This window comes from Mustela nigripes, chromosome 7, assembly GCF_022355385.1.
Source record: "Mustela nigripes isolate SB6536 chromosome 7, MUSNIG.SB6536, whole genome shotgun sequence".
Lineage (NCBI taxonomy): Eukaryota > Metazoa > Chordata > Mammalia > Carnivora > Mustelidae > Mustela > Mustela nigripes.
In genome coordinates this window covers 7,734,535-7,760,097 of record NC_081563.1, presented here as the reverse complement: position 1 = coordinate 7,760,097, position 25,563 = coordinate 7,734,535, and the positions used below count along the sequence as shown (strand labels likewise).

Below are 25,563 nucleotides of genomic sequence, written 5' to 3'. Positions count from 1 at the left end.
GGAATCGTGTCTGGAAGGCCGTGCCATTTTTCCAGCTCTCCACAGCTATGTTCACGCGGTCTTCAGCCTGGAGTGCCGGCCACACTCAATCTCACCCACACCCCTCCTTTGCTCACCCAACCCCATCCCTGGCTGGAGAAAATCTAGTCACTCTCCAGTAATCTTCTTAAGGAGTGGCATACCAGAGTAGCTAATCAGCTGTGGAGTCAAATCCTGTCTCTACCACACCCTACCCAGGACCCTGGGTAATTTTTGCAATCTTGTTAATCTTTATTTTCCTAATCTATAAATTGGACAGGAAAACACCTTTCGGTTTTGATATAAGATTTACATGCAAAAAAAAAATCTATGCAGAACCTTTAGTAGAATGCCAAACATGTAGCAAACAGTGGATTATATTTTTTTATTAAAAAAACATTCATTTCTGGTCTCTGGAGCTTGCCTTCCCAGGGACTCTGGTTGGTGAAGGCATATTTTAACAACTCTGGACAATTCTCCATTCTGCAACAAAATTCGGTCTTCTAGAGACTTAGCCCATATGTTATTCTCTATCTCAAGTCATTAATTTAGCAAACTTTTACTGAGCTCTTAATATTTGCCAGGTACTGTGCTAGATGCTGGAGCTACAAAGATTAGAGAATGCCTCTCACTGGAAAATTCATAGTATAGTGGGAGCCAACTTCCAGCAGAAGCCTCCCCTGCCACACCTCAGGCTGGGTGGAAACTCCTGGTCTAGCTACCACAGCGCTCAGTTTGCTGCCCTCTACCCTGAACTTACCGCATTGCATTGGGTTTTTATTTCAAACATGCCCTTGTTCCTGTTCTAAGTATTTAATAATTTAATTCTCACAACAACCTTATGAAATAAATACTGTTGTTATTCCCACTTAACAAATGAAGAAACTGAGGCACACCGTGATTAAGTAACTTGCTTAAGGTCTTGTAAACTTAATAAGGAGAGAGAGAAGCCAGGATCTGAAAACACACTTTCTGACTCCAGCTTTAAATGTTCCGTTTCCTCTATTGGGATTTGAGATTGAGTCTGTGCCAAATATCAAAGAATATCTCCTGTACCCACCACGATATCTAATACAACAGATAATCAGTAATTTATTCATCAGATAAAAGAAAGAAGCCTATAAATAAACAATTGCACACCAGTTTGATTACCAATATTTACTAAGCATCAACACCGGGCAAATGCCTGCGGTGTGCGGAGGGAGCTCAAGGTTAATTAACAGTCGGCAAGCTCAGAAGTTTCAGTGATCAGTGTTGACAATGGCGTTCCCCCGCCACCGAAGCCTCTTTTCTCTGGCTCTGTTCCCTTCTTCTGAAATTCCTGCTCCACCTCTTCCTCTCCTCTGCCATCCTCTCCGTGGATTTCGCGTCCGGGCTTTCCTGGGCTCCGGCCGCCTGGAGAGAGTTAGTGCGTGGGAGCGCTCCGGAAGCGGCACGCATGCGCACTGGGGGCGGCGCACTGCGCATGCGGGAAGATGGCGGGCCTGGCGTCCTGAGAGCCGTGGGTCACCCTGCACTCTTCCCGTCTGCGTTGTAGCTCCCGAGATCGTGGAGCGGTGCCGCGTTCGTTCGCGGGCCGGGCTAGGCAGTGGCGCCTCGGAGCAAGCTGCGGGCCCGGTTCGTGCTCGGCCCCCGGGACCCGGCGCGTTGGGGGCGGTGCCCGGCCGGAGCGGGAGAAGGCGGAAGAGCTCGCGGGGTGCGAGGCGAGGGACGGCGGGCTGGGCAGCATGAGTCAGCAGCTGCCGGCGCGGAAACTGCCCAGTCTGCTGGTGGACCCGGCGGAGGAGACGGTGCGCCGTCGGTGCCGCGACCCCATCAATGTGGAGGGCCTGCTGGTAAGCCCCGGGGATGGCCTGTGCTGGGAGCGCCGGAGCCCTGGCGCGGCGCGTGGCGGGGCGGGGGCGGCTCTCCGGTCCGGCAGCCTCTTCACGTCCGCTGGGAAGCCGGACCCACCGCCCTCCGGGTCGTGGGTTTTCCCTGAGCCTGGTTCGCAGCGGGAGCACCCGGTCTCCCTGGCTCCCCAGCTGCCCGTCCTGTGCTCTGAGCGCTGTTGGAGAAAATTGCCCAATTTCGCGTTTTCTGCCTCTCCTGGACCCTCGCGTATCTCTGCAACTTATTTGTGTTTGTCTTCGCCCTCCTCTCCCATTCTCTTACTTGGCTGTAGCCATTTAAAACCCCGCACTACATTCCCCCCCCCCCCCCCCATAGGCTGCCCCTTCGGCAAATCCAGGAAGGTCGCGCTCCCTCCCTGCGTAAGGTTAGTTTCCTCTCTTCTTGTTTTAGATTAGATGCAGTCTGTTCTTCGTGGTTCTCAGAGGCTTTGATGAGTCCATGATTTTCCATTTCTCCCTGTATTTTCTTTTCTACTGGTTTCTTCCATAATGAAACATGAAGTTAATATTGCCCCGTCACCATAGTGGCTCAGTGCTCAAAAATAATTTACGAGCATAATCTTATTTAATTCCTGTTAGCAGTCCTGCGAGATTATCATTCTTGTTCTCCAGCTGTCAAGATAGATTTGGAAGTGTTAAGTGGCTTGCCAGTGGTTAGATAGTACCTGGAAAAGCCTGGATTTAATCTCACCATGTCTGACCCCTGATGTTTAATTCTGGGCCGCTTTAACTGCATCCTAAATATTTCCTCACCTTAAAAGAGCCTTCCCTTAATTCTAGATATTCTGTCATCTGTATCTCTTCCCTCCAGACTTTTCCAGAAAGTTGTTTGCTTTCACTGTGTCCATTGTCATTACATTGCTGGGCTGGGGACCTCTGCTCTCCGCACAGCTCTTCTAACCAAGTTTGCCAACAGCCTTGTCAGTTCCGTCAGATGTTTCACCCCTTATCTCTAGTTTCCACACGACTGACCACTTGATTTTGTTGGAAACTCACCTTTGAATGGCTGTTTTGGCCATATATACTCGTGGTGCTCCGTGTACTCATCTGGTCTCTTCTTGTACAAACTGCTCTTTATCTCCGCATTTCTTACGTGTTGGTGCTATTTCGGGTTTTCTTCTACTCTTTCTACACGAGCTTCATGTGGGATGTCATTCGCCACTCTTAGGACTTCTGATATTGTCTTTATCGGTACCGTCTGTGTTGGTAGTCTTAATCTTTGAGGCTTTGATAAAAGCCCTGCGCCACTCTTAGGACTTCTGATATTGTCTTTATCGGTACCGTCTGTGTTGGTAGTCTTAATCTTTGAGGCTTTGATAAAAGCCCTGAACTCTCAACTGTGGAAGAACCAGTTAATTTTGCACCTAACATCAGAAGATACACACATCCCTTGAAGTCTTAGATATTCTTATCTTCTTGGGCAGTTTCTGTTACTGTGTCATAACTCCTAGATCTATAAATCCAGCTCAGAGCTTTCCAACTGTCTGCTGACTTTTCTTAGATTTCAAACTCTTATCCATAATTAAACTCATTATCTTCTTGCCAAAGCCGCAACAGCTTTGCTCTCTCTTATCTCTCTGAATGGCACCACACCCACCAGATTGCCTAAGCTCGTCGCTTGGGTATTATCCTTGCCTTCTTCCTTCTCCCAACTGACCCCCTCTGTCCTCCCGATCTCATGAAAATTAATCACCAATACTTGGCACTCCTCACCGTCTTTTAGATTGTTGCAGTGTTTTCCTGCTTCTGGCTTTGCCCCCAGACTTCTAGATACTCTCCACATAGTAACTATCGTGGTCTTTTTAAAGCATGTTTCTGACCATGTCACTTGGCTTAAAGAATCCTTCGCAGTTTCCTAGTGCTTTCAGAACACAGTAGAAACTTCTTAATATAGTCAGGTTCCTGGATTTATCTTTTTTTGAACTGCTTATAGTTGCTAGATTTCCAAATTTCTGTATTCGTTTGGATCCCTTCATATTCACACTCCACCTTCCCCAAAAGCCCTTTCCTTGTTACCTCCCCTGGTTTTCAGGTCTGGGTGTGTAGGTTCCTTGTCTGAAGCCTTCCCTGACCCGTCAGGACTAGGTTAGGCACTCCTTCTGTGCTCCGAGAGCACCCTGTGCTTACTTACCCTGCCTGCAGCATGTGGCTCGTAGGTCCCTGAGTGCAGTGACTCTGTCCATTTCGCTGTTACATCTGCAGTGGTTTGGTGCCTCTCGCAAAAACATTTGGCACGTAGTTATTGGATGACTGAAGTAGGTACTTGTACATGTTTGGATGTGTGTTTATTTTCCTGCTTGTGAAAGGGTGATTTAAACTGCCCTCTCGGTGTTTTTTGATTGGCCAGTGACTGGATATTTAATGAAGTGTATTGCTATGCAAAGATCAGTCCACTGTCTAGTCATGCATTTGCCTGAGTGATAGATGTTTCCCCAGGTAAATGGCTTGAAAACCGAATTTTAGAGAAGGGAGGAAGTAGTATTGGCTGGAGGTGGAACTTAGTCTGCACATTGAAAAATGAGGAAAATTTGAATGAGGAGAATGCAGACACCTTGGACAGGGGTCTATTTCCAAAGGGCTCTTAAAGGAATATGACTCCCCAAAATAGGCAGGCGGAACAAAGAGACATCTGCATAGAGAAATGTTTCACCAACTTAGAGGCAGTGCTTAAGGTTTTAGTCCCTAACACTGACCTAGTGCTCCTTTGTCCTTTAAGATCTCAAATTATAATTTATTCTGCAGTCTTCAGATGCGGGACTCGGAACAGTCGTAAAATTGCTTCCATTGTGCAGACTTGCTTGTCAGGAGCTGCTGGTTCCTGGAGAGCTGTGTGCATTGAGATCGTACTGATTTTCAGTCTGGCGGCCTCTGTCTTCTCCATGCACTCCCCAGCGGAAATGCAGACAGGCTAGGTATCAAGCCTGAACAAGTTGGGGCACAGAACCAGTTGGGTGATTGAAAGGGAAAGTTTTTCTTAGGTAGTCCATTCTTGAGGTTTCTCTACTACTGAGCTCTCCCTTGGCATCCCTCAAGGGATTTACCAGAGAGTAACCTCCCCGTGAGAATCCTCGAAAGGACTGAAGACCATGACAGCTTCCCCAGTGGTGGGTGGTCAGCACTAGAAGCAGCATTCTGTGCTGGCACCCGGGCAGGTTAGTCCCATAGATATTGGAGGACTAGTATCCTCACGACGCTGAAAAGGTCAAAAATAAGTGTCCTGCACAGGCACCACTTTGAAAAGGCCCCCATTGGCCTAACCTGGGACAATCCGAGCCTCACAATAACAGATTTTATACTTGGAGAATAAAATAAGCATCCAGGCTCCTCGGATGGAGGTCTTCAAGTACAGCCCGTCCAGCTCCTCCAGATCTTTAGACACGTGACGCTAAAAAGACCATTATCTGACTCTCTCTCTCCCCCACCCCAGCACAGCCAGCACACACTAGTGTGACAGACCTGATACCTGCTCTAGACATTCCTGTTCCTAAAGGAGGAAATGGGAGTCACAGGGAGGTAATGGTCCGGAGTAGTTCTGAAAATCAGCTTGCTAAGTTTTAGAAATTTCTTGGTTAGGTCTCAGGGAACAATTCTCTGTGCTGCCAGCTCTACCCTCTGGGCTGCTTGTTCCACTGTCTTCCTTTTTTGCTCATGAGAGGAAATCCCTATTTGTAGCTGAGTAATTTTATCAGCCTGCTTCCTGGCAGTAGAACTTTGGGTATTGAGTAACCTTTTTCAATTTAAACCGTGTCCCCTTTCATCCAAGCTGACAGTGTTTTCGCTGATACAGTTCTCCTGAAAACCAAAAACCATGTGGACCTTCTGTGAATCCTGTTGTGGCTCACTCCGCAGACAAGCGTCCCACCTCTCTTCTGGCTGAACCCTTCTCCACCTTAGGCTCCTGTTGGAGTGGCTGGTGGACAGGGCCCTGGGCCCTCTTTGAGGCCCTGGCTGAGACTTAGAGGATCTGTGGGGCTCATCTCTGTCAAGGCCTCTTGTGTGACTGCACAGCTCTCTGAGGCAGCATCTTTGATTCACCTGAGGTCTTCTCGGAGGCTGTGACGTCACACCCTCACTGTCAGCTTCATTTTTTTTGAAAGAGAGGGGCAGGGGGAGGGGTAGAGGGCGAGAGAGAATCTCAAGCAGGCTCCACACCCAGCGAAGAGCCTGACTTGGGGCTCAGTCTCACGACCCTGAGATCATGACCTGAGCTGAAATCAAGAGCTGGACACCTAACCGACTGAGTCACGCACGCGCCCTTCACCATCATCTTTAGATTTCACCTTGGATTTGGTCTTTCTCAGCTGTCATTTCTTAACTTGAGCTTCTGGAGAAGCTGGGAATTTTTTTTTAAGATTTTATTTGAGAGTGAGCGAGCAGGGGGAGGAGCAGAGGGAGAAGCAGACTCCGTACTGAGTGGGGAGCCCACTGCGGGGCTCCATCCTGGGACTCTGGGTTCACGACCTGAGCTGAAGGCAGACGCTTATCCAAATGAGCCACCCAAGCGCCTCAAGGCTGGGAATTTTAAAGTCTTTCAATTCAGGTTCCTTTTTGTTTAAAAATCCCTTTCTTGAGTTCTCCCTCACACATTTTGCTGTAGGCTGCAGAGAGAAACCAGGTGCCGCAGTCAACTTGGTGTGGAAATCTCAGGTTACCTGACCCATGACTACTGTCAAGTTCCCGCATTAACTGCAGTCAGCGGTGTCACTAAGGGTTCTCTCTGAGCATAGCAGACATCTGCTTTCTTCTGCTTTCTAGTAGCATGATCTTCTCTTCCTTTTGAACCTTCCCTGGAGTGCCCTCAAAGTCCAGGTTTTGCTGAGCGTTTCTTTAGAAACTGCTGAGTTGGGGGTGCCTGGGTGGCTCAGTGGGTTAAGGTGTCTGCCTTCAGCTCAGGTCATGGTCTCAGGGTCCTGGGATCAGGCCCCGCATTGGACTCTCTGCTCAGCAGGGAGCCTGCTTCCCCCTCTCTCTCTCTGCCTGCCTCTCTGCCTACTTGTGATCTCTGTCTGTCAAATAAATAAAAAAATCTTTTAAAAAAAAAAAAAAAGAAAGAAACTGCTGAGTTGGCACAGACTTCTTGGTAAATATTTGGTGGTCGTATAAGGGAACATCCTTGAGGCACACGCTGTGTTCCGTAGGGGTCTGCCATGTACCCTCAGGTGATTCCAAGGGAAAGAATTACACGCGTGTAGAGAAGTGATAGAGCAGATGTCCTAAAGCATTAGTACGTGGGGGATTTGGATGAAGGGTATGTAGCAATTCTTAGTGCTGCTTGTGTCCCTTTCGTGAACGCTGAGATTATTTCAAAATAAAAAGAAAGTGGATATGCCTGAGAGGAGTGTACGCAGTCTCCTTTCGAGAGGGACCTTGATGGCTCCTCACCTCGAGTGGGAGCTGCCTCTGTTCCATCTCCTGTTTGCACTTGCGGGTTCTTACCGGGGTCCGTACCAGAGTGGAGAGCCTTGTCGGCTTCCTCCAGGGGCGAGGTGCACTGCTCTGATCCAGTGGACCTAAATGACATGGACCAAGTGCACGGATAGCATTTCAGTTACTTTTTTTTTCCTTCTCCCTAATAGCTCACTAACGCTTCTGTGAGGAAACATTTATTCTGATTTTTTTTTTTTTTTTCAGATTTTATGTATTCATTTTAGAGGGAGAGAGTGAGTGCAGGCGGGGCAGTGGAGTGGCAGAGGGAGAGGGAGAAGCAGACTCCCCCGCTGAGCAGGGAGCCCGATGTGTACTAGATCCCAGGACTCTGAGACCATGACCTGCGCGAAGGCAGATGCCTAACGGACTGAAGCACCCAGGCACTCCCATTTATTCTGATTTTAAAGTCACTTCAAAAGGAGTCTTGTCTAATCCTTTCTGGGGCCTACTTGTTGAATGCCGTTTACCAAAGTTAGAGCAGCAGGAAAGGCTTGCCAGATGTCAGGCTGATCTAGCAAGAGGATGCATGTTGTAGTAGAGCACAGAAAATGATGCTTGATAATCTCTCGGGGATCTGTATTCATGGTGTACACAGGAGGGAATCTTCACCCTGTGTCCTGTGTCTTAAGTACTCACCATTTCAGAGTTCGGAGTTACTGCACAGTTGAAGTTATGTGCGACAAGATCCTATTTCAACTTCCCATGTTAACAAATACTTACCAAGTGCTTGAATGTACCAGGTGCTCTTCTGGTTCAAAATGCAAAATGATAATAGTCTCTTAGGGTTGCATAGGATTTTACCATCGACACAATTTCTTTTTAATCTTCATAGTAGCTTGGAAAATGGGCAATAAAATGATATCAACACACTGTGTTACAGATAAAGGCCAGGATCTCTCGGCATCTAGGAAGTCGGGTGGCTGGTAGTCCCAAACCCCCATCTTAAGCCAAGAACTATTTTGTATACAAAGGAGATGAATGTGTCATTACTATGGACACTTTGGAAATCTCCGGTATTGTTCACCCATAGGATTTATACGTACTGGGATCTGCCCCAGAGGGGCCAGGATACTGTTGGGACTCTTCCAAGATAAAGAGATCATGTTTTCATAGTCAAAAGGTAAAAAAAAAAAAATGGGGGGGTTTCCCATTGGACTCTGCTTTTCCATAGCTCTTGGTGTAGACAGCATGTAGTGTGGCTGCATTTATGGCAAAGTGTGTGGGAAAGCAAGCTGTCCTTGCACACATACAGTATGCAGGAAGGTCTGCCTTTCCCCCAACTGAATTATTACCCCAGGGTGGAAAAAAATACAAACCCTCATGTTATCCAGGAAATGCTTTTCATTTGCTTTTGCTCATTTTGCATTATTGTCTTTAAATTACTAATTTAAATTTCTGTATTTTCTTTTATCCAGCCATCAAAAATAAGGATTAATTTAGAAGATAATGTACAGTATGTCTCCATGAGAAGTAAGTTGATCCTGAATAGGTTTTAAGTTTTTTTAGTTTGAGCTTCATATGATTTAAATGATGTATTTTAAATGTACATAAATTTATGGAAAACTTAGGTAAACTTAAGTAAAAGTTGAGGTTGTGGGCTAAATAATGTACATGAACACTGGCTGATTCTTTGTTGCTTTTAGAAATCATTTTTAAAATGGAGTGGTCCATGTTTAAGGGTATTTTTCTCAGAATTCTGTGAGATCAGTTACTCGCTGCCATCAGCAGAATTGAAGGCGGTTGATAACAGGACAAACTGCCTTTGGTCCTCCAGACTTCCTTCCATTGCCTTTGCTCTCTCCCCTTCCTGCCATGGACCGGGGTGCAGAGTCATCGAAAGGAGATGGAGTACCAACTGCTGTGGTTCCCATCCTTCTGGAAATTGTTACCGTAGGTAGACCCCTGACTTCCCCTTAATTTGGTCCTAACCACAAGGAATAGACCATGCCTAGATCCACATGTAGATCTTAATATCAGCCCTGGATTTCTTCTCAGCCCCTGCCGCAGGCTCATGCATAGCTGGTCCCCGGGTTTGGTCAGTTTTGCGTGGCACGTGTGTCCTCTGACCGTCTCCACCACCCCGCGGTATTGTCTGGCGCACACTGAGCTTGTACAGTGCGAGCTGTGTTAAGCTCTTGGCGTGGATTATCTCAACAGCCTTTAAAGTACAAATGTGGATTATTACTCATTTTTTTATAGATGAATAAACTGAGGCCTCAGTCAGGATTCACCCCACAACTCTCAGACCTGAGCCCCTCGTCTCAGCCTCTATCTGGGGCTGCTGCGTCCAGCATGGGCTCGCACGCCCTCTCCAGTGGACGCGATACACAGCCTCCGCAGTAACTTCTCTGCTTTCAGGCTCTGGCACCCTGCTGCCCGTCGGATTTCCTAACACAGTCCTGGGATTGGGATCTCACTCAACCCAGAATTCTTCTACTATGTTCTATTGCAAATAGAGAAAACCCTGACTCCTCCTTTATTTGGTTTTATTTATTTGCCTTAAATTTATGAGCCACCTCATATCCTTACACGAAACAGGGCAGTAGAGAATGGCTGGACAGAAAGGGCGCTTACAGGTCACTCCAGCTCCACCGGGTGGCCTGGCCTTCCAGCCGCTGCCCTCACCGTCTCTGCCAGCTGCGGGCTCCCTGAACCCACCCGTTCTCACCCACGGCTCTGTCTCAGTAAGCCCCTGCCCTCTGTGAGGGGAGAAGCACTTGCTCTCCACCTTTCCGTCCCCGCCCACTCACCCCCTTCAGGAAGATTTCCTTACTCCCACTGCAGTCAGGGTCCAGCTCTGCTCAGGGAGCTTGTATACCTCACTTGCCACTGACCTCAGGACAGTGTGATGGCGTTCCTTACTAGATGAGGGAACAGCTTTGTTTGAAAACCTTTTGAATCGTGGTTGTATTCTGTCAGCAACCGTCAGGTTACATGTTTTCAGTTAATAGCTTTCTCAAGTCACTTTCTAAAGTAACTAACATGGTGGGAATATACTTAAACCTGAGCTTAGAAGACCCTGTCGTGTTAGCAGTTAGGGTGATTAGATGTGTGCTTTTTCAAGTTAGAATTTCTCTGTTGTAGTCTGCCAAGTTTTTTTGTAGAATGGTGACTTTCTTCTAATTAAACATTTTAATTCCTGTTTATTCCTGTTTGATCATTAAGTGTAGGAGTGGGCTCCACAGAGAAGACATGTGCATTATAAAATACGTACTTGTGTTCTTGGAGTAGCCACCAGTGGGCTTTAAACTGAATGTGACATTGTAGAGTTTCTGGATATAGGAATTTCCCGATTGAAGACAAGATGAATATTTCTTTTGACACATACTCACAGTCGTATGCTTTGAAAGTAGAGAAGAGGAGAGATCATATAGCTCACACCGAAAGCACAGCTGGGTTATTTGTAAAATTATTTACTCCACACACCAAACCATAAGAACTTGTTTTTTAATATCAAGTTGAGAAAGGTGAAAGGAATACTACTACTCCATTCAGGCAGACACATGAACTGAGCCCCTCTCTCGTACACTGTGTAAAATTGATAGAAACCCCACCTGGATAGTAGGTTTAGCAGGACAGCCATTCCTCAAAATACCCTTTTACCTGTCAATTCAAAATCAAGGAACTTAACTGAAGGAAACAGAGATGCACACAAAAATTTAGCTACAGGGGGATTTCCTGAAATATCAGGCAAAATAGCAAAGTTGGAAACAGTCAAAATTTCCAGTATTGGGGTAAGTTCAGCCAGTATCCTTGCAGTTAAATATTATGCAGCCCTTAAGAATAATGTTGAAATACAATACACAGCCAAGTGAGGCTGTTCACAGTGTTGAATTAAAGCAGCCTGTTATTTTTGTTTTTAAAAGTTAGGTGTACATACTGGGTATTTACTCTAAAGGTACAAATTTGGTGATCCAAAGGGGCACGTGCTCCCGAATGTTTATTAGCAGTAATGTCCACAATAGCCAAACTATGGAAAGAACCTAGATGTCCATCCACAGATGAATGGATCAAGAAGATGTGGTATATATACACAATGGAATACTACACAGCCATCAAAAGAAATGAAATCTTGCCATTTGCGATGACGTGGATGGAACTAGAGGGTATTATGTTTAGCAAAATAAGTCTATCAGAGAAAAACAATTATATGATCTCCCTGTTATGAGGAGGTTGAGAGGCAATGTGGGGGCTTCGGGGGGTGGGAGAGGAATAAATGAAACAAGATGGGAACGGGAGGGAGACAAACCATAAGTGACTCTTAATCTCACAGAACAAACTGAGGGTTGCTGGGGGGAGGGGGGCAGGGAGAGGGGGTGGGGTTATGCACATGGGGGAGGGTATGTGCTATGGTAAGTGCTGTGAAGTGTGTAAGCCTGGTGATTCACAGACCTGTGCCCCTGGGGCTAATAATACATTATATGTTAATGAAAAAAATTAAAAATTATTTAAAGAACATTACATGTACATATTGACACTTACGTGTGTCTGTGTCCTGAGGGGACGGGGTGTGTACGAAAAACCAGAATCATCATAGTGGATGAAGGGGGGAGGGAGATAAAGAGATTTTCCCCCCTTCGTTTCCTTACCTTTTAATATAGGCTGGTGCATATTTTAAAAAATACAGAGATGCCACTTTCCTCAAGATGTGGTCTAATGTTTTAATAGAAGACTAATTTGAGCTCTTTCAGAAACTTCCAGCTGGGTTACACTGTGGTATGCGTAGGAACAATTTAAGTGTTAAGAAGAAAAAGACAAGTCTTTGCCTTCGCTTTATAAAGAATTTCTTAACTGGAAGGCCCAATAAGAAATTTCATCTTAAGAACCATTTCTAACCTATTCCTGAGAGTCGTACGGGTAGAAATGCAAACTGTTGACCCTCGGTTAGATAAGATGCCACGGGCTCCTACGGATTCCCACGCCCAGGGGAATTGGCTGCATATGTCAGATCCTCTAGCACGAAAGCCTTTGTTTACCTGAGATAGGCTGCTCCATTTTTATCCAGCGTGAGCAGTCGGTTCCATAAAAATTAGCTGGGATGTGTTCAGTGTGTGGAATTTCTGTAGGTGTCTGTGCCTACTGAGGAAATAGATTACTTTTCTTAATGAGCTGAGAAAGAAGTGCTATTGAGAATTTTATAAATTTGTTTGTTTTGTTTCCCAGAAGCTCTAAAAGTGAAGAGACCTCGTTTTGATGTATCTCTGGTTTATTTAACTCGAAAATTTATGGATCTTGTCAGATCTGCTCCTGGGGGTATTCTGGACTTAAACAAGGTTGCCACAAAACTGGGAGTGCGGAAACGAAGAGTGTATGACATCACCAATGTCTTAGATGGAATCGATCTGGTTGAAAAAAAGTCTAAGAACCATATTCGATGGATGTGAGTTGGTTTTGAACTTCTCCTGGCTTCCCCCGCTCCCCTTAAGTGACAACACCGTGCTTGAAACAGACTAGATACCAGCAGTGTTTTGACAGGACAAAACAAAGTAAGAGATGGCTTCTTGTTAGGAAAGGATTCTATGAGAATTTCTCACGTTATCCCACAAGATACATAGTTTTTTCCCTATTTAGGACTAAATGAAAGCTGTAGACCTCGAATAGCATCCAGATATTATGGAAAAGTTGAATGGAATAATGATTAATTTTAGGAGTTTTGCTTTTCGAGATCATAAGAAGGGGACGTCTGATTGTTAGGAGATTTTTTTTTTCCCCAGTGATGATTGATATCAGGAGAAAATTAGTTAAGGCTGTAAAACAGTGTAACGAACACTTAGAGGCTTCCCGCCCCAAGGGTTGTAATTCATTTTTCTGGGGCAAAGGCAGGAAGCTAATCTACATTCTTAATTACCCGAGATGATTATGAGTCAGGCTATGGATCACACACTCTTCTGAATGTAAGGAACAATCAGTAGACAGTGTCTAAAAGGCCATTGCTAGGGGTGTCTCGGGGGCTCAGTCACTTAAGTGTCCACCTCTTGATTTTGGCTCAGGGTGGTGAGCTCGAGCGTGGAAGCCTCCTTAAGGTTCTGTCTCCCCCTCCCCACTCGTGCATGTGCTTTTGCTCATTCGCGCTCTCTTAAAAAAAAAAAAAAGTTGCCAAAGACTTCATGTTTGATTAGGGAGGACTGTGGAAAAAAGATCTTCTGATACAGATGAAGTTACTCTACAGGTGTGTGTGTGCATGTGTGCGTAAGAAGTTAGCTGTTTGTGTTTACAATAGGCAAATCTTGTGGATCAGTAAGAAATAGTTGGCAGCATATACGTACATATAAATACATTTCATTATAGGCAAATGAAAAATCTACCAACAAAGATCATGAAATGGCTCTAAATAATGAACTTTGCTGGTAGAGGAAAGTGGTTCCTAAAGGAAGTTAATTTTTTCAATAGTACAGAAATGCAGATTGAATTCTAATTTGAACATGTTTGCTAAATAACATTAACACTTTCAAGGTTAACATCAAACTGCATTCTGAATCAGTAATTGGAACAGATTTGAGAACTAGTAAACCAAAGGTAAAGTGGTCACAGCATTTTTCCTCTTTATTTTCCATAAAAAAGAAAAAAAAATATCAGTGGTTTGGTTCATATCATACCAATATGACATGGTAGGTAGTAATAACTTTAAAAAAAAAAAAAAGTCTTTTAAAAGTAATGGATATAATCATTACATTCACGTAGAACCAAGTAGAATATGCACATGAGGGGGAAAATACTCAGAATTTTAGCAAAACTATCATTTTAGTCTGTATTCCTCCTTTTTCGTAGGGGACTAAAAGATTGTAAGTTACTAAAAGTCCTGCTGTAGATTGTAGAGCTGAGGCTTAACAGTGTTATTGACTCTTGTTCTCTGCTCAGTGAAGTCTATCAGCTTTGCTTACTACCCCTAATTTCCATAGAGTTACAATGGTTTGTTGGGTTTTTTTTCATTCCCTGTGTAAGAGACTAGAAATGGAGGCGCCTGGGTGGCCCAGCGGGTTAAAGCCCCTGCCTTCAGCTCAGGTCATGCATGACCCCAGGGTCCTGGGATCGAACCCCGCATCGGGCTCTCTGCTCAGCAGGGAGCCTGCTTCCTCCTCTCTGCCTGCCTCTCCACCTGCTTGTGCTGTCTGCCAAATAAATCTTTCTTTTAAAAAAAAAAAAAAGATGACTAGAAATGGGGACAAAAACCAGTTTATGTATAGGAAGAATAATGGTTGTCTAGAGTAGAAGGAGGTCATGGGTGACATAAGTACCTCGCTTTGTCAGTTCATAAAATACCTGGTATCACCATTTGGAGGAGTTCCAGTAATCTGATTTGTATTCTCTGTAATCTCCTAGATGTTACTGACGGTGAGGTTTTTTTTGTTTGTTTGTTTTTTAATGCCTTTCTTTTTAAAGAGGATCTGATCTTAGCAACTTTGGAGCTGTGCCCCAACAGAAGAAGCTGCAGGAGGAACTTTCTGACTTGTCAGCAATGGAAGATGCTTTGGATGAGTTAATCAAGGATTGCGCTCAGCAGCTGTTTGAGCTAACAGACGACAAAGAAAATGAACGATATCCTTTAACTCTGTCTTTTTTTTAACATTTTATTTAAATTCAATTTAATTAACATAAGCTGTGTCATTAGTTTCAGAGGTAGAATTCAGTGGTTCCTTAGTTACATACAATACCCAGCACTCATATCGTGTCTCCTTAATGCCTGTCCCCCAGCTTCCCCATCACCCCCAACCCCGCCTCCACCAGCCCTGTTTGTTAACTGTTGTTTTGTTTTTTTTTTTAATTTCTCCTTCCAAAGCAGGTTATTTTAAATAGTAGGGTCAACTTGGGGATTTAAGTAATATATTCAAATATTCAAAATACAAAATCAGACCATTAGAAGTTTTAAAAGCCAGTAAAGGTTTCATCGTGTAGCCTCAGATGTGCACAAGTAATTGCCTTTTGCTTCTTTATTTGCTGTTGGTTCAGGTTAAATGCTGCCTCGTGACCATGTACCAACATCCATGTTTGCATTTAAAATAAAAATGGCGCACTCTTGTTTGTTTTCTTAGTCAGAATGCTGTAAAGATAGTAAAATCTCTCTTGGCGTTTGTGAAATGCAGGTTTTCCCTAATTTGTGACGTAGAGTTTTTATTTCTGCAGTGGAATGAGGTTGTCACTGAAATGGCACTTGCGCTGCCGCTCTGGCCCACCGAGCCTCCTGGAGCCGGCTGCGCCTCTGGGCCCCGCAGGGGAGACCTGTCTTTGGTGGCGATCTTCTGGGTCTCCTGGGTCTCCCGGGCCCATCTGCTGCTCCGCTCTCGCTGCCTCTGTGAGCCAACACGGATCCCAGCGGTTCATGCTTCAGACTTAAACTCCTCTATTTCCGTAGTCTGGTTACTGGAAGGAAAGTAAATGCTATTCCTCTACCCAAAAATCTGTGAGCAAGAAGTATCGGGAAAACCCAGTAAATGATGTAATTGGTAAAATTTCAGGCAACACTGAAAAACAAAATGAAAAAATTCACCTACTGAGATGGAAAAGCATTTGGCATGTGAGAAACCCCACGAGGACATGATGGCCATGAAACACTGATTCTCTAAGTTGTCTTCACTCTTTTACAGAATTTTTTTCCTCCTCATATTATAGGAGGTTGTCATCAAAACTGAATATTTTGTCCCCAAAGGTCCTCATAATATGATCTAGCAGTGAGTGGGGAATGGGGGCAGGGAGTAAACACCGACACTGGAGTGGTTTCGTGTGCGTTATTACTATTTTTCCCCAGATACTGTTATAATCACGACACTGGAGTTTAAAGGGCTGCTTCAAGTTACAAGTATTGTAAAACACTTTGTAAAATCTTAGGAATTGTTGATGAAATAGCAATAATTATATATGAATTAATTTTTTACCAATTGCTTTCCTTGATTGTGAGCTTGTATCCCATAGAAACTACAGGGATTCTAATGTTACACTTGTATGCATGTATTATAAGAGAGAAATTATCTCCTCAGTAAGTAGCATTCTGCTTAGACCCTTGACTGATGTTTACACTAGCGTATGTGACGTATCAAGATATCCACAGCATCCAGGCCTTCCACGAACAGATTGTTATTGCCGTGAAAGCTCCGGCAGAAACCAGATTGGATGTTCCAGCTCCCAGGGAAGTAGGTATCCCTGCATTTCTAAGAGGATTTTTTTAAAAGTGGGAGGCAGGTCAGTGGCTTAGGCTATGCTCTGTCACGGTCGTAGTAACTCCATCACTTGGTGTTGGTTGCCTACCTGATACCGCTTCAGGCACTTGACACAGTTTAACTTGTTTCAAATACAGAGCAAATGGACTAGTCCTTATCCTCTTAAAGGGGAGGAGTTGGAAGCTCAGAGAAAAATAGCTTTCTCGTGATCACACAGTAAGTGAAGCACCAGAATTCAAACCCAGAGAGCGTGGCTTCAGAGTTTGTGTTTAACTGTCATACCGTACATGTGCATGCTCGATGGCACCCCAGTGCCTGTGTCAACCTGTAGTAGACAATGGCACACTGTAGTGCCTCTTAGAGGACTCCCCAAGAATTGGCCTCATTGTTGAAGTTCCAGAAGTGCAGTGTGCTGGCAGCGAGGGCCCTGGGGAATTGACCCCAACCACGCCCATCAGAGACTAAGGAATAAACTAGAACATTAACCGGTACATTCAAAATAAAAAGTAAAATTACTGTGCGAATGAAAATACTCCTCTACCAGCTGCCAGCACACTCCTTCCCTTGCAGGAAAGTTTGTATTGAAAGAGAATTGTCCTCAGAAGGTTGCTTGGTAAGGATGGAACCAGAACCAAGGAAAGTGGCCATTCATGGGACAGATCATGAAGTGGTGACAGCCTGATAGACCCCTCGGTGTCCTCTGCATTGCCGTAGGGACCCCCTGCCCCAGAGTGAGGAGTACTCTCCACTCTCCTCTCTCCCCAGCACACCACTGTCCAAGTGAGCTCCCATGTTGGTAATTCATAGGGCGTTACAGATCAGTTAAGGGACAGCTTTTAATCCAGTCACACTCAAGTTCTGACTTCTGGGTGACGTTTCCTCGTTATTTTATGTAGATTTGGATATATTCCACATTTCCTAAGTAACTGTTAACACTTGATAGGAGTCGTTTGAGAGATGTTTAAACTTTTTTTTATAACGAACCACTAATCTTCCAACACATCCATACTTTGGGACGCCAGTGGCGGCCCCTGCTGCGGTGACTGATGAGGTTCTGGGTTCCCCCTGTGCTGTGAGCCGCTTCAGGCCGTCGTTGCTAAATTCTGCTGAGTTTGTGGATCACGCCCAAGACAGTTCAGTTCAGAGGCCAGTGAACGTGGGCCCTTGGGCAACTGTTCTCAGCCATAAGTAAGTGGGAGTGGTAGACAGGCACACGGTGTTCGGGGCGTCCTGCCCCCACCGAGGTCCAGGGTGAGATCTGGGGAGCTTGAGCCAGGGTGGCTGGACTGGCCTCAGGTCAAATCTGACTGGCTAGATTTTTAGGCATAGTCTCACCGGCACATAGCCACATGTCCTTCTGTTTAGACATTGTGTCTGGCTGCTTTTCTCTCTCTAATGGCAAACTTACGTGGTGGTGACAGGGTTGTATGGCCCACAAAGCCAAAAATGTCTACTATCTCACCCTTTACGGGAAAGGCTGGTCAGCTCTGATTTGGTGGAATAGGAAGTCCTCAGTTGGCTGCCAGGTCTGAGTGCCGCAAGAGTTTGTTCTGTGTGGAGATAAGTCTTGGCTTGTGTAACCTGTGCCATTCGAGCCAGACCTGGCCTGGCAGTCCAGAACCTGAGCAGGGATGCGCCTTCTCTGGCCTGCATGTCTGGTCCTGGGAAGCTGCAGAGAAGGTGACGTGAGGTTTTGAGACCTGATAAGCTGCGTCTCCTGGAGCCCTGTTGTGAGACCCCAGTGAGAAGTGGCGAGCAGGAGGGGGCGCACGGCGTCTGTACCTCGCCCGGCCTTGCCGCGTGGAAGGGCAGAGAACAGACTGTGATACTTGAACCCTCTTCTAGTCAGAGAAACAAAGGAATCATTTATAACTAGAACTGTTCCTTGAGAATTTAGCATTCCTTGGTCCATTCCCAGGTTTCAGCGCACGCGCACACACACAGAGAATTCAGCATAATTCTCAGTATAAGCACCCTACTTCCTGATATCTTACAGAAAATAAGTATTTTAAGTCCGAGTAAATTTAAAGCTTCAAAGCCAAAAGATGTGAATAATAATTAATAGTTGTTTATATGCGGTTCTTCTGAGTATTTTGTATGTTGCTGACGTGTGTTTTGTCTGGATCCTATCATCTGGCTTTTTCTGTGGACAGAGACCTGCCTGTCTTTTACTGTGCTACCTCTTCAGTGTTTCGAAGAGCTAAACACACCCTTAACCATATGAGAGACTACAGGAGCTTTTAGACTTCTTGGTCATGCGAACACCGATTTTGGACTCTCAAGTACAGCCTCCGAGAAGGCCTCAAGTCACTGAGTGTAGAAAGGCAGGCCCTCCAGTGTGGAGGTGTTCACATCAGGGCCCCGAGGTCCTGGCTGGGTAACCCAGGAGCCAGGGCCGTGCCATGAGTTGGCCGGCAGCTCAGTGGCCGAAGCTGGAGTAATGAAAGCCAAGTACATGATTCTCTCAAGTACATTAAATTTTCAGACATAGCACTTGAATTGAAACTTTGGAAGTTCTGGAAAGTCATTGTCAATCTAGTAAGACAATGTCATTAATGAATTTTCGCATTCATCCTGTGTGTCTTTTTTTAAGCTATTTTATGTGTCTTTTGCCAGGACTCAATCACAGTCCATATAAGGAGCACCAGAGGCCCCATCGACGTGTATTTATGTGAGGTGGAGCAGAGCCACTTGGGCAGTAAAGCATCCGAAGGGGCAGGCGCCTCTTCCTCTGCAGACAGGCCTCCGGAGCGCCCCGACAGAGGTATTGTACCCATCTGGTCATCAGGGACGTTCAAGAGTCTACTGGATTTTTGAGATACAGATAGATACAGGCTCTGTGGCCTTACAGCTATTTTTATACTTTCTAGCCACAAAATTGAATTTAAGAATGACTAGGTCATTCTTAACTACAGTTTAGACTTTTTCTAAGAACTTAATAGTTAAATTCCATGTAGTTTTGATCTCAGAAATGAAGAATTACAGTGGGTGCCGAGGTGACGCCCCTGGTGTGGTGTCCGGGTGGAGAAGGCCGCCTGCGTCCTCCAGCAGGTGCTGTCAGGGCGCGCCCGAGTCCGTGTCTCCTCTCGAGACTTCCCAGCAGACTCTGCCCTCAGCATCTTGGTACGGCTCTTGACCAGGGTCTTCAGCCTTTCTTTGAAGCGCTCGAATCCCACATTCTGTACCTGTCGACTTCTCAAACCCTCACTCAGGAGAATCTCCTTCGTGTTTGTTGTTTTGCAGAAGAAAATCCTCCACAGCAAAGTGAGGAATTGCTGGAAGTGAGCATCTGAGAGCATTCTGGAATTCGTGGGCTGAGTCCTTGGGGAGCGTCCTGTGGGGGTGAATTCTGCATCAGATTTGATCCTCAGCAATAAATCATCCATGAAATTCTCTGGTCCTGACAGCAGCATCAAGGCCAGTAGTGGCTTTGAGAAGCCCACTACTTTGATTACTGGATAATTATGGTTTCTGCTTTTGAAGAAAACTCTTTTTATAATTATTCACTGTGTTTTGTCCGTGAAATGGACATCTTGCCTACTGAAATCACCTCACTATGGAGAGAATCACAAGAGACAGACGGTCAGGACTGGAGCGGACAGTGCTTCGCAGACTCTGCCCTTTCCTTTGTGGATCATGTGTCATTGTCACAAAAGAAATTGCCTTACACGGGTTCACGTCTGCAGTTAGCTGTTAAACGTTGGGCCGGTGTGTGCAGGCCTCTGAATGTGCTGCCTTTGTATATATCTGTATAGTGTTTAGATTACTTATGTAATATGTCTAAGTCAAACTTTTCACCCTTGTACAGCCAAAATAATGTATATATGGAAAGTAACAGACAAATTCTCTAATTTCTGTGGTATCTATAACTTATTAGAATCCTCTGAATGGGGGTTAGAGGAAAGTTTTTTCCAAATTTCTACATGTAGAAGTATCATAAATACGCTATACATTTAAAGTTCATGGATTTAATTAAAGTATTTCAATATGGTTCCCAGTGCTGACATTGAAATCTGATACTTCTTGATTTCAAGCTCCCTACAGGGTTTCTGTGTCTGAGCAGACTAGCACCATGCCCTGAAGCTTTAGGGACAAGTATGGAAATACTGTCAGGGAATGGCTTAATTCATTGCAAGACATGAATTTAATCATGATGAAAATTGGAAACTATTTTAACCTTTTTGCAAGCAGATTTTGTAATATGTTTCTGTATACAGCCTTGCTTTTCAATCAAAGGGGTTTGCTTTTTATGAGTTAGTTGTACCCTGCCCTCTCTCCAGCTCTGATCCCACATTTCCAGTACCTAGCGCTCTCTACCTCATGGGTAAGTCACGTACCACTCTGTGCCTCAGTTTACTCAGTAGTTCACCGTTAGACTGTGAGCTCCTTGAGGGACTTTGTCTTAATCATTGTTATACCCAGCGCCTTGCCCCAAGCCTGGCACATCAGAAGTACTCAATAAATATTTGAACAAATCCTCGAGTGCATGAGTGAGTGAATTGTAAAACCGGACTCACGATACTTGGCTTGTCTACCATCTAGGATTCTCGTCAGCATCATTCTGATTCAGGTTTTGAGCTTCTCTTGTTTTCCGAGAGAGATTTGAAGCAACTTCAAACGAAGGCCATGTTAAAAAAGATTCTTAAAAGAAATCAAAAATCACAATCCTGAAAAATACTGCTAAGTGTCTGGGATTTGTTTCCTCCGCGGCCCGCGGGGGCGGTTGCAGATGTCCGCTCGCACGTGACGGCCGAGCCCGGACGAGGAGGTGAGCCCGGCTAACGGGCGGGTAAGCCGGAGAAGACGCGAGGCCCGTGACCGTTAGGCTTCTGGGAAAATACAGGTGGGAAAGCCTTCCCCGAACAGGAATAACGGGCTGGGAGAGAAGAAGGCAGTGCGCCCAAACCAGCAAAGGCCACGTTCCCAAAAGTGCCTGCGTTGCTTCTGGGCAGCAGCTGGTTCCTCCCCTGTGTCATGTGACGACGGTTCTACGTTCCGTTCTGAAGGTGGAGGAGATCACGGGAGCGAAGGTCCTTCATCACCTGGAGACACATCCTATAAATCATCCTGTCAGTGAACTCTCTCTTCGGGTGTTTGGTCTCTCACTGTCACGACCACTAAAGCAAGCGCGCTCCCATCTGGCTCGGTGGCCCTTGCTCCCAGCCCCACGCTCAGCTCGGCGGCCCGTCTGCCTGTGTGCCCGGCTCTGCTCAACTTGCTGCCACCCAGCCCTGGTCCGAAGCCTGGGCGCCCCCTCTGTCCTTCAGGCCAACATCCCAACTCTCCGACCCTGGGCCGGCCCTGCCCTAGCTTCCAAGCTTGTTAACTTGCCCAACGAGCCCCAACCCATACCAAAAAGGCCCGCTTGCCGAGCCCGAGCCGCACAGCGCACGTGGTGGTCCCTGTGCCTCTGCTCCAACCCTTCAGCCTGGAATTGTCCTCCTCTTGTCTTCTTTCCGGACCTGACTGAAAGCCCTCCTTCCGCTTCCCTGCCGTCGTGGCATGGGGTGGCCGCTGTCCTCCGTGGCCGTTCGGTTTTTCCGCCAGGCTTGCGTGCTCTCGGGTGGAGGGCTCCAACGCGTCTGCCAAGAGAAGTGACCTGATTTCATTCCACCCAACACCCAAGAATTTAAAAACAAACCCTGATTTTGCAAAAACACAGACCAACAAACTGAATTTTCACCGGAAGAAAAAAGAAGTAACAATTTTACCAATTTTGCATTTTGTTCAAATTTCGGTACATCCGCCCAACTCTCCCTTGTCCCAGGAGACGAACGTCCTTGTGGTGTGGCGCACTGTTTTTGAGATCAGGACTTGAAATGTGAGGCCAGTATGCGCCCTTTTGGACCTGGGCTTTGGTCCCAGGGACACGCGTGGGCTGCTGTCGCGTTCAATGCTGGAGGTCGCACAAGTAAACGGTCGCACCGCTGAAGGCTTGAGGACCTGAACACAGGACCAGCACTTCTCTTGGGAACGTGAATGGTAAGTCATGTCTCAAAACCTCAGAAATCTGCTATTTGATGATCTCCCAAAATTAAAAACGGAAACCAGAATAAAGGCACTTAGGTCATTAAAAGTGAGTCCCATGTCACAAAGTGCGTGGACTATTGAATGCCACCCCCCGTTGGCATACCTGCTCCTGCGGACCCTGCGGCCAACGATGAGGTGGTGCCCTCGGGCTCTGTCACTTGCTCTGACCACTGGGACAGAGCCGGCAGCTCGTTCGCCCAAGGCCCTGTTGTCCTCATGGGTGGACGGGGCTGTTTGGGTGGACTTCGGAGGACAGGGATGCTCAGAGAAAGGGGGTTCCGCAGAGAGAAGGTAGAAAACAGAGTGAACAAGGAGAGAAGGTAAGGCTTCTCAGGGGAAGGGCATGGGCGTGAGGAACTTGAAATTGAAGTAGGACTCTTGGCTTCTGCTCTCCCATCACACCTCTCAGAGGAAAAGCGGTGGCTTCTCTGGCAGCGAGTCTGGAAAACGGAGCTGGGCCTGAAGAGCTCAGTCCCTCCCGGGTTTGCGCTCTTCCTGTCTGGAGGTGGGCACCTGGTCTCCCCCTGGGGGAGCCCTGCGGGAGCTAGAGCAGTGGTTCTAAATGGGGAGGGAGGGACTGAACGGGGAGACACTTGGCAGCGTCTGGGAAGCTTTTTTTGGTCTATAAAGTTTATCTTGGGGGCACCCGGCTGGTTCAGTCATTCAAGAGTGAATGACTCTTGATTTGGTCTCAGGTCATGATTTCACGGTTGTGGAATCAAACCCCGTGTCCGGCCCCGAGCTCCATGGAGAGTCTGCTTGGGGGTCTCCCCCTCTGCTTCTGTCCCACCCCCCGACTCATGCGCATGCTCTCCCTTTCTCTCTCTCAAATAAATCTTGAATAATTTTAAAAATTAAGAAAAAAATGAAGTTCATCTTTCTGAAAGGTTCCAAAGCTAGTGTGCACGGAACATAGAAAATTTAGGAAATTAGATAAACTGCAGTTTATTCCCATTATTTCACCTGGTGGTTAGTCTGTTGAAGTTCTGTATTGGTTTGAGAGTGATCGGTGGTGATGACACACTACCCAGAACCATGAGTCATGAGATACCTGAGCTGTAAAAGGATACCATGGTCCTGAAAAGACTAGTGTATATTTTTTTTTTTAAGATTTTTTATTTATTGGGGCTCCTGAGCGGCTCAGTGGGTTAAAGTTTCTGCCTTTGGCTTGGGTTGTGATCCCAGGATCCTGGGGTTGAGCCCCGCGTCAGGCCCTGTGCTTGATGGGGCGCCTGCTTCCTCTTCTCTCTCTCTGCCTGCCTCTCTGCCTACTTGTGATCTCTGTCAAATAAATAAATAAATAAAAATTTTAAAAGATTTTATTAATAATTTTATTATTATTTATTATAAATAAATAAAATTTTAAAAGAGATTTTATTAATAATTTGATCATTTATTAAAATAAAAATTTTAAAGATTTTATTAATTTATTATTATTATAAATAAATAAATAATTTTTTAAAAAAAGATTTTACTTATTTATTTGACAGACAGAGATCACAAGAAGGCAGAGAGGCAGGCAGAGAGAGAGGAGGAAGCAGGCTCCCTGCCAAGCAGAGAGCCCGACTCGGGGCTCGACCCCAGGATTCTGGGATCATGACCTGAGCCGAAGACAGAGACTCTAACCCACTGAGCTGCCCAGGTGCCCCAGCAATGTGTATCTTTTAGAAATGAGCCAAATGTGAATACACGTAACCACTCCCATCAAGCACTGTGAACAGAAGACAGCTGCTTATAGTCAACACAACTAACTCACCATTGTGGCTGCTGGTGTCCTGGAGCCCCACTCGGGGTTACCCAATGACTGCCATCTAGTGGAGAATCAACCATTGCTCAGATTTCTTCACTTGCTTTCAATTAAGCAGATGCCGCTAGAGAATGGCTTTGACTTCACAAAGAATTTTTCAGGTCCCATTCTGGTTGAGAAAGTGAACACGATACTGATTTTTATGCATTAACATTTAAATAGAATAGCTTGGAAGGAAGAAATTTACAGCTGCGAACTTAAGAAATTGGCATGATATCTGAGCTACGTCCATTTTTCTGTCCTTGTTAGAAGAGAGTCTGCAGAGATCTTGCTTATCCTGCTGCTCCTCAGAATATCACATTGGGGGCACCTGGGTGGCTCAGTGGGTTAAAGCCTCTGCCTTTGGCTCAGGTCATGATCCCAGGCTCCTGGGATCGAGCCCCACATCTGGCTCTCTGCTCAGCAGGGAAGTGGTTTCCTCCTCTCTCTCTGCCTGTTCCTCTGCCTACTTGTGATCTGTGTCTGTCAAATAAATAAATAAAATCTTTAAAAAAAAAAAAAAACATCATATTGGACCTGTTGATCAAGGAAGCAGCACACAGCTCACGTGTAAGACATATGTGTGCCAAAGGTAGTAGACAGACCAGCTCTTGATACCAAGTACCGTCCGTCAGTCAAGGTCCTGTAAGAAAACCAGGATGGGTTTGATTGTCAGCTACAACAGAGATGAGTTAGTACAAGAAGGCTGAAGTAAGAAAAGGGGTACACTGAGGTAGCAAATATCTGACGGCAGTCAGAACGAGGAAGAAAGTCATGCCCCCCCACCCCCCCAGCCCTGGCTCTCCATGCACTTACCATTGCTTCTTCTCCGAGCCCAGCCAGCCAGCAGGGGATACAGGAAACGGAGTTTGCAGAGCCCAGCCCCAGCACAACGGAACAGAATGGGAGGGCGGGCCTGGATCTGGGAGAATAAACACCCGGCGGACCCGGAGCCGCCCGGCTGTGCCCTCTGCCAACTCCAGCGCAGGCCAGCGCTCCGGTTGGCTTCTCTGTAGCTTCCCTGCCAGCATCTCTCTAGCTCACAGAGGCTGTGCTGCTGCGTTGGCGTCCGATTCCGAGACGATCCGAAGTCCAAGCGGGCGCTCGTGCAGGAGATGTTTCCGAGATGTGCACTCGGTGGGTGTGTTTTGTGGTGTGCTTTGACCTGTGTGAGTCCGAGCCGAGCCCACAGCGGGCTCATCTCCCTCCCCTTCACCATCCTTTCCTGTGATCAGGACCACGGTTTGCAGCAGTGACG

The 25,563-nt window shown here is 46.1% G+C and overlaps 1 protein-coding gene and 1 long non-coding RNA gene across 2 annotated transcripts; one reads left to right on the top strand and one right to left on the bottom strand.

Moving 5' to 3' along the window:
• Positions 1 to 1,412: 1,412 nt before the first annotated feature.
• On the top strand, positions 1,413 to 20,493 carry E2F6 (E2F transcription factor 6). The gene is made up of 7 exons (XM_059405160.1): positions 1,413 to 1,853; positions 8,753 to 8,807; positions 12,501 to 12,717; positions 14,718 to 14,874; positions 16,349 to 16,462; positions 19,106 to 19,253; positions 19,733 to 20,493. The coding sequence occupies exons 1-7, from the start codon at positions 1,746 to 1,748 to the stop codon at positions 19,780 to 19,782; spliced, it is 849 nt and encodes a 282-aa protein (XP_059261143.1). The 5' UTR covers positions 1,413 to 1,745; the 3' UTR covers positions 19,783 to 20,493.
• A 3,175-nt stretch (positions 20,494 to 23,668) lies between these two features.
• On the bottom strand, positions 23,669 to 25,194 carry LOC132022206 (uncharacterized). Its single transcript, XR_009405541.1, has 3 exons — positions 25,122 to 25,194; positions 24,276 to 24,435; positions 23,669 to 23,800 (listed from the first exon to the last, which is right to left on the bottom strand). It is a non-coding gene; the product is annotated as an uncharacterized LOC132022206 (long non-coding RNA).
• Between the last annotated feature and the right edge of the window lie 369 nt (positions 25,195 to 25,563).

What these genes read in the sequence shown, in the direction of transcription:
- E2F6 (XM_059405160.1), top strand. Translation starts at nt 1,746, where the DNA reads ATGAGTCAGCAGCTGCCGGCGCGGAAACTGCCCAGTCTGCTGGTGGAC. An exon ending in ACGACAAAGAAAATGAACGA is followed by an intron (nt 14,875 to 16,348) that starts TATCCTTTAACT and finishes CTGATGTTTACA; the next exon opens with CTAGCGTATGTGACGTATCA. An exon ending in ATGTTCCAGCTCCCAGGGAA is followed by an intron (nt 16,463 to 19,105) that starts GTAGGTATCCCT and finishes GTCTTTTGCCAG; the next exon opens with GACTCAATCACAGTCCATAT.